This window comes from Sparus aurata, chromosome 1 (genome assembly GCF_900880675.1).
Source record: "Sparus aurata chromosome 1, fSpaAur1.1, whole genome shotgun sequence".
In the NCBI taxonomy this organism is placed as follows: domain Eukaryota; kingdom Metazoa; phylum Chordata; class Actinopteri; order Spariformes; family Sparidae; genus Sparus; species Sparus aurata.
Window position 1 is genome coordinate 30,386,400 of NC_044187.1, and position 8,381 is coordinate 30,394,780.

Genomic DNA, 8,381 nt, shown 5'->3' on the forward strand with positions numbered 1-8,381 from the left:
AAATTGTATTAAAAGTACTATATTTTTTCTTTCTTTCTTTCACCTGCTCCCAAAACAAATGCATACACTAGCCAGATCAAGAACTATACCACAGGGATTGGTGGTGCCCATACCACATTTGTCCAGAGGGGCCGCCAGAATCAACAAAATAATGAAAGTTTCCTGTAGCTGCTTCAAGTCTTTTGAGCAGCCATTCCCAAAATTGAGAATGAGACATTCCAATTGGTAATTGGAAAATCTTCTGGAGCCTGCCCAAGCTTCTTTAATCTCTAAAATGGAGTATTTATTTTGATAAAGAGCAACTGTAATTCAACATTAATAGGTAATGCATTGCAAATTAATAAATAAAATACAAATCTGTAAACCTTTTCAAAAATAACAAACCTGACTGAGTAACTGTAATTTGTCTGGGTCAAGAGAGCAGACACATTTTAATCTTTTGAATGTGGGCTGTTAGACAACTGCAGCAAATTTGCCTCTATATTGACCCAAGCTAAAAACACAAAATGGATTTTAGACAGAAATAGACACATCAGACACTGACAGGAAAGAACTAACACTTTAACATCAATATTAATGACATATCTGGAATTTACTGAGCATGTATATGCACGCACAAACACACACACACACACACACACACGTTCAATAGACAGATCAGGCAGCCAAAAGTTGTCTGGTTATCTGGTTGTCTGGCTATATTCTGTGAGTTTCTTCATCACAGCCGTGGCAGTAAGAAGTATGAGACAGAAAACATGGTTGAGGTTAAATTCTGACAGTTTGTCTGGAGATTTATTGTTTTACAGATAAACAGGGCACAGAACAAGACAATCCACCATACATTCAAGAGCTGGATCCATTACCCACACAAAGCATTTGAGCAAAGAGACAGGACCATTTTTGAGATGCTGAGCATAGCACAGATAGTTCAGGTGTTGGGTTAGGCTTCACACATGCAGCTCTGTATCACATCTTTTACTGTGAAAATGCATCTTTGGTGTTGATGTGATTCACCCATTAAATAAGATCAGGTCGTCAGAAGTATTGGCTTTCAGTGAATTGCAGTCTGCAGTGCATCATGTGTAAGATAAAACTCGTTTAAATTCATAAAAGACAGGTTTCGATCAACAGAACAATGACAGAGAGACCCATTGGGAACAAGGCACTTTGTCCTTGGAATAATGGAATAAAATGGATGGTAAAAAGTGTAAGTTTGATTTCATTGATGCCAAGGGTGGAATCTGAACTGTGAAAAAAGAGATGGTGAAACAAGTGTTGGTGCAACAGTGACACCTGACAGGGAACATTACTGTTGTCAAAACAAACTCACTTATACAACAAGAAACCAGTAAAAGCACAAATACATCTAGTCATAAATATTCAACAACATCTTTCAACATGTCTAAAAATATATTTTCAAACCTGTAATTCTTTGTAGAAAAAGCTGATAATAATTGTTGAGGTGAAATAAATGGATAAAACAGCAAAGGAGAAAAGATTCCTACAGTAAGCTCCTTCAACACTTCGATTAGATTAAATTCAGATCATTTATTATGTCTTGAGACTGTGGAGGCTGTTGGATTAGATCTTGCTTGTCTTCTTCTTCGATTGCTTCTTCTTGGACTTGGAGTCAATGATCAGCTGGGACTGACGCTTCAGCGCTTCCCGTGAGATAAAGTCAGCCCTGTCCTCTTTGCTCTCCTCCTCTGAGACACAAGCAGTGACAGTTTGAGACAACGACAGATTTAGACAGTGTGCTTGTATTAGTGTGTTTGTGTGTGTTTGGTTCCCAGCTCACCGTCAGTGAGGGTGTCTGGTCTTTGGTCCTCGGGCAGCATGACACGTGTGTTGGAAGCCGGCAGTTTCCCCTCAATCCTGACAAAGAACTGCTCAGAGAAGCAAAAAGACACGTTTTTGCCCATGTTAATTTTCAATATTCAATCATCCATCCCCAAATGTCCCTTGTTTCTTGGAAATCTGAGTATAACTCGGAGTTTGGCTTTTCATGCTTACAACCGATCAAAATGATTTTTTGAAATCTCACACAACCAACAAATAATATTCCTTGTCAATCTTGTTTTTCACGTGTAGGTGACTTGTTTTATTGTAATTATTTATAAAAAAAATAAAATTACTGTAGAGTCATGTGGTGTCAAAATAATCTGAAGAATTCCATATCCATATAAAGAGCTCACATAAGATGGAACAACAACTTGGAAAGTTGGCAAAGATTTTTTATAGGCCACTTGTGTGCAGAAACATGGTGAATGAAAGTAAATGTTAAGTTGATGGTAGGAACATTTTTACTAAATCATGATTTTTTTGCTCGTATTTAATTTGTAATATAATTCTCTTATTGTGTGGCCAGGGCAGCCGAGCAGTTTCTGCTTGTCCCAGTCAAGCAAACAAGGCTGCACTGGTTTTGAAATTATCACCTCAAATGTACGTCAATCCCAAAGATTATGCCTTCTAAAAATGGATCTGAGAGCAAAATAGCCAATGTCATTAGTAAATGGCCTGCAGAGTGTTACGTGTTTCCTATGGTACACTCTGATATGCGATGTCCTCGAACAGAAGGTGCTGCGAGCGTTAGTAATCACAAGCAAACACTTCAGATGGCTCTAATGGCTGCCTTTCCATTCAGATAAGTTATGCAAGCACAGCAGCACACTTACATACATGCTCTGCCATGCTGTGTTAATTTGTGGCAAGAGACCTAACGTGCCCTTTGCCAGAACTGCATTTATCACTGAAAGACCAAGGCTCCCTCACAGAGGCAGCTGCTAGTTATTAAAAAAATGTTTTTTTAAATTACACAAACTATTTTTTTAATGATCCAAGAATGTAAGAATATGAGCACTCAATCAAGTTTGTTAGAGGCATTCTTTGAATAGGTAAGGGATGTACGTGGACATAAAAATGAAGATAAAGCACTCTCTTATCAGACAATTAATAGACCTTAAAACAAAACTGCCCTTTTATAGAAGTATTCCACCAGTCAGTAGGAAGCTCACACTTCGACATGGTGTTGTGGTCTTGAGAGGGTGTTTGGCCACAACAGCACGTCCAAGTGTGAGCTTCCTATTGGTGGAATACTACTGTAAAAGGGCCTCTTGTTCCAAGAGATCTGTTTGACTCCCTGATGAAGGCTTGATGCCGAAACGTGTTTGAGTCACTAAAAGTGGAGAGTTTACAAGGACTACCTCTGCAAAGTCTATCCAAAACATCCAACCTGTACTTTAACCCACTGCGATGCTGGGTGAGCGTTTATGGAGCTTCCACTCACCTCCTCCTCCTCCATCTCTTTCATAAGAGCCGTCAGATCCTTTCCCTGCACTTTCTCATGCAGTGTCTGCAACTTCAGCTCGCACTGAGTCATCAGCTCCAGCACGTACTCATCAGAGTCTGGAGACACCTCAGCCGCTGTGTCCTCACTCTTCAGAGAAATAGAAGAATTGTAAGAGAAATGGAAATTAAAACCAGGAACACTGACGCATATTCTGAATAATTAATGACAATTGTACTACAGTTGGACGAATCATGATGGCTGAGGGTGCATTTACCAGTGTGATGTGTTGAAGTTTGTCAGCGAGGTGCTCCAGCCCGGCTCGGACAGTACTGAGCGCTTTAATAAGCCAATCATGGCGCTCTTTTGCGGCGTCACACCTCTGCTGCTGAGCCTGCAGCTGCTGCTCACTCTCCTCCAGCGTCTGTCGGTCCCTGATACAACCACAGAGAAAGAGTAGAAGCCTGAAAATCCCTAGCATTACATAACAAAGCGTTACTCGGCTGCATATACAACCTTGTTTCACCTGGATAGTTTAGCTTCCCCCGAATATTTCATATCCTGGAGCTGTTGGCTCAAGAGCTCCTTCTGCTCCTTCAGCTGCTCTAGCTCCTTCTCGTTCTCCCCCCTCAGCTTCTCCAGATGTTGGTGTCTGTCCTTTTGCGACGTAAAGCGTTCCACTATCTCCTACACGCAACAAATTAATCAAAAACCACCGATGGTAAACACACAAACATCCGAGTACAGTGTGTGTACAGCGACTTCTCCTCTTTCCTGTATATCTGTGACTCCCGTGGCCTCCATGATGCGTCTGAAGGCCTCCTCGAAAGTGTAGATGGCTGTCTCCTCTTCTCCTGCCATCCTGGAGGTGCTGCGCTGGGCCTCACTGCTCAGCTCATCTGGCTGCATAGCTGTTCTCTGTGCCTGAGAACAATGCATAACACACGTTATTCAAGGTACTCTATAGAGTACTGTTTTGAAGTAAACTATATTTGTACCAAAAATGTGATTGGCTGCTTTTGGACTGATAGCCGAGGCCTGTTAATGGTCATGTTTCCTCCTGTCATTTGCATGTATAAGGGCACATGGCTAGCTAAAAAACGAATCCATCAAGAGAGGGAACAACATCAAAATAAAAGCATACATTACAATATCCCTAAATTGTACATAGACCACCATGTGTTTCTCACCCTTCTATCAACTTTTTCAGCCTGGTCCTTGCACTCCTCAACCTCTCTCCTGTGGATGGCTATAATGTGCTCTCTCTCCTTGCGCTCCTTGTAGAGCTGTTCCTCCAGTTGCTGTAACTCAGCCTGGGAGGAGGAAGACAGGGAAATGGAGGGAGGAAAGGAGAGAAACAAGGGTGATAACACAGTGGGTCAAGGTACATTTTAGTATGACAACAGTGAATTTGTAATAGGGTTGTCACGATACCAGAATTTCAGTAGTCGATACCAATACCTGTGATTTTCCACGATTCTCGATACTAATTTGATACCACGAATTGAATTCTCTAAACAAGTCAGGGTGCCTGTCTTTGAGGTGTTTGGCCAGGTTTGACCTGCTTCCTCCTTTCGTTTGAAAACTTCTGAGGCACTATTTGCATGTCGGCTTGTTTGAGTCTGGAATTGCTCCGTATTTATCAGCTTCGAATGCAAAATATTTCCACACGCGACTCCTTATTACCTGTCTTGTCGACGAGCCAACGTGTTGTGCTTTCACTCTCACTTGCTGAAGCAATTTTTTTCTGAGACAGCAGGTTTTCTTCTTCAGCGCCGCTGACTGCTCTGTGCTGCTCACACGCGTAGACTGCCCCCATCAGTTCTGCCAAGAATTGACACGGCTCGCCGAGTGAAAAGTAGTATATTCGGTTCTGACGGTACCAGAAAAAAGCAAGTATCGAATTATTTTTTTCGTGTCGGCATCGAATTGATATCGAAGTATCGGTTCTTGTGACAACCCTAATTTGTAATGACTGTATGCCATCATGATATTCACCTGTATATTCATTTTGAAGAGAGAAAAAGACAGAGTTCAATGTTGTGTGCTCGTTGCAGCTGAATCTGTGCTTGCAAGTTGTATGTACGCATCAAATAAAAAAGAACACAGGTGAATAAACACTTTAAAGCCACTGTAGCTGGTTAACTTGTAACTCATTTAACTTGTATCATTAGCAATAGCAGCAGCAGTGAGTGAATCATCCTTCTGTCGCCTTCACGAAGAGACATGCATGTCGTGAGCTGAAAGTGGAGGAGGTTTGGATCACCTTAGCAGTTTCTTTAGAAAGCTTGGCATTGTTGTACGTAGCCTGCATGTTCTGGTGCTCCTGTCTGGCCTCCAGGATTTCTGCCTCAAAACTGTCCAACTGGCTCTCGTAGGTCAGACTCTCCTCCTGAAGAGGAGCAGGGGATAGAAAGATGAAGGACAGGAAACGTGGATATAAACTGAGAGCTTCTGCAAGTGTTTCAAAAAGGATATGATTTTACGAGGACTGTTGCAACACTTTGACCTGGACCACATGTCCCTCTTTTTTTCATATTTTTTAATCACACAAATAAAAAGGGCCAGACACATTGCAACATAATCTCTAATACTGGGAAATCAGCACTAATAAGTGTATTTTTAGTCAGAAATCATTAAGGGGGTTGTGTCACTCCTGCAACATGTCCAATAACATGAGTATAGAAACAATGTGTGTGCTGGACTAACCTGCAGGTGACTTTTGACTTTCTCATAGTTAATCGTGATGTTCTCAGCCTCCTCGCACTTAAACTGGGTCTTCTCCAGCCTGTTCTCCAGCACCCGCAGTTTCTGAAAGACACACATTGTTTACAGAAGGTGTAAACATGCGCATTTGAACACCATACCAAAAAAAAAAACTACCATAGTAGTAACTACCATGGCATCTTCCTCTCTTTTCAAGATGCGAGCATCGGCAGACTGTGCTCCACCGCTGCCCTCTGGTTTCAGCCTCTGGTACTCTATCTTCAGCTCTTCCAGGCGGCGCTTCTGGGTCTGGTTGGTGTGTTTTAAGGCATTGAGACGCTTCTTCTTAGACATCACACTTTGTTCTAGCATTGTCAGGGATGCCTTAAAGAAGGGTAATGGCAGGGAGAGGGTGTGTCACACAAGAAAGACAGAATTATGCTTGCAAGCAAGCCTATTATTTATGTCATTTCAATGGTTTGACACTGGACTGAGAACTCTTCCATTTCAAAGTGTGGGGGATATTTTGGGGGGGAAAAGTCCATCAATATAACATTAATTGTTATCTGTGAACTTTAATAACACACAATATTTAGGCACCATCCCCTCACCTTCCCTGACATGTTGAGGTAGGCATCCTTCTCCAAGCCTCTGTCATTACCCTGGGAGGAGAGACACCAAAGGGAACAAGATTGTAAAAGAACGTCGGGTATAATTTTTTTAACTGAGAAAGACAACTTTCTCACAACTGAGAAAGTTGCCTGTATTTCATGGGGGACTCACAGCATTAGCTTCAGCCTGTTCTCTGTACAGCCTCATGTTCTCCTGCCTCAGCTGATGGATGGTGTCTCTGTTCTTCTGGATGGTGGCCTGGGAGCTCTCATAGATTGCTGCTCTATCTCTCTCTGGTGGACACATTTAAGGGTTACATTAATGAAAATGGCGAAACCGTCTCATTACTCACTAATAATACGGCTGATGATAATATTAATGATAATAATACATGTTTTTCTGTCAGATAACGTGGACATTTCTAGTTTGGTGGTCGATGCATCATTAAAATATTCAATGTCATTATCTATTAAATGAAAAACAATTCTGGTTTCACATTTTTTGACAATGTTAACTGCTGCTTTAAAACTATGGTACAGGTATTACTTAAAGTAGGCTCCTTAAAGTATCAAAAGCAAGTACTGATATTGCAGTAAAATGTCCCTGTCTGTGTTTTTACCATCTTATCTGATGATTTTTGATTAATATTATTGCTACATTAATGTGTATGTGTCATTTTACTGCTGTAGTTGTTTAATGTTGAACTAATTTTCACTACTTCATATACTACTGGTTGGTTTAATCTGTAAAACTGCATCATATTATATATGATTATGTTCATTTTTGTGATAATGCATTTCCCATCTTATCCAAGACGGTTTTTTAAAAGGGTTTATTTTGCTGAAGAAAGAGAAATGTTCTCAACATATGAAGGAAACTTTTGATTCTCCAGTTTATCACAAACATTCAAAATCAACACATCAGGAGATGCATGGTTGTCACAGGACGTGAAGGAACTGGAGGAAAAAACTGTGATCGGAACAGTAACTGAAGCTGTCAGACAAATGTTAGCGGAGTAAAGGTGCAATTTCATGCCTCTAAGATGTAGTAAAGTAGAAGTATAAAGTTTCACAAAATAAAAAATACTTAAGTAAAGTATAAGTAACTCAAATGTATACTTTAGTACTTGAATAAATGTACTTACAAATGTGCATTCCACCACCTGACAGGCACACTGACAGAACTTCTACAGTAACCGTTAACGTTACCTGAATGCACCAGCTCGCTAGCAAAGAGCACTTCTTTTAGCGTGAACTGAAATCAACGGCCAGACTACTTTTAAACAAACCTACCCAGTAGTTGGATTTTACGCTTCATCTCCGTTATCTGGTCTTCTAGCGAAGGTTTAACCGAGGACGACATTGTTGTTGTGTTCGTGTTTTACACAGTTAGCAGAGACTCCTATCTGTCCCTTACTCCTGTTAGCTTGAGCCAAACGGACACCCGTTGCCAAGCAACCACTGTGCACCTACTCCAAAGCGAAGCTGAAGGTTTCAAAACCGTATAAAACAGCAGCAACTCAGTCATATTCACAAATGATTTCCTTCTTTTACAAATATCAGAAAATAAGCCTATCAAGCCTGAGATCAAAAAAAATTGTCCACTTTCAATGGCTACTAGGCCTGTAACACCCAACTATGACCACTTTACAGATTTCATAGCTGATTCCATGTTTGCCAAATGACTGAAAACCAGTGGTTCTCTAAGTGGGGACCTTAAAGAGGTTTGCAAATATGGGAAATGTATTTATTAATGCCATCCATATGTAACACAATGC

General features: G+C 40.9%; 1 protein-coding gene across 2 annotated transcripts; it reads right to left on the bottom strand.

The window, feature by feature from the left end:
• Positions 1–759: 759 nt before the first annotated feature.
• On the bottom strand, positions 760–8,373 carry odad3 (outer dynein arm docking complex subunit 3). 2 transcript variants are annotated; one of them, XM_030416902.1, is made up of 13 exons: positions 7,897–8,373; positions 6,776–6,897; positions 6,604–6,654; positions 6,185–6,376; positions 5,996–6,097; positions 5,553–5,678; positions 4,477–4,599; positions 4,061–4,210; positions 3,813–3,973; positions 3,564–3,720; positions 3,287–3,436; positions 1,799–1,886; positions 760–1,706 (listed from the first exon to the last, which is right to left on the bottom strand). In XM_030416902.1, the coding sequence occupies exons 1-13, from the start codon at positions 7,964–7,966 to the stop codon at positions 1,582–1,584; spliced, it is 1,617 nt and encodes a 538-aa protein (XP_030272762.1). In that variant the 5' UTR covers positions 7,967–8,373; the 3' UTR covers positions 760–1,581. The 2 variants fall into 2 exon arrangements, with proteins under 2 accessions (XP_030272762.1, XP_030272771.1); XM_030416911.1 differs by lacking the exon at positions 7,897–8,373 and adding an exon at positions 7,749–7,861 and having other exon boundaries at positions 1,529–1,706.
• Positions 8,374–8,381: the final 8 nt, after the last annotated feature.

Excerpts from the sequence above, each read along its gene's own strand:
- odad3 (XM_030416902.1), bottom strand. The coding sequence starts at position 7,966 with ATGTCGTCCTCGGTTAAACCTTCGCTAGAAGACCAGATAACGGAGATG. Across the intron at positions 3,974-4,060 it reads CGGGAGTCACAGATATACAG|GAGATAGTGGAACGCTTTAC; the intron begins GAAAGAGGAGAA and ends TGTTGCGTGTAG. Across the intron at positions 3,437-3,563 it reads AACTTCAACACATCACACTG|AGTGAGGACACAGCGGCTGA; the intron begins GTAAATGCACCC and ends ATTTCTCTGAAG.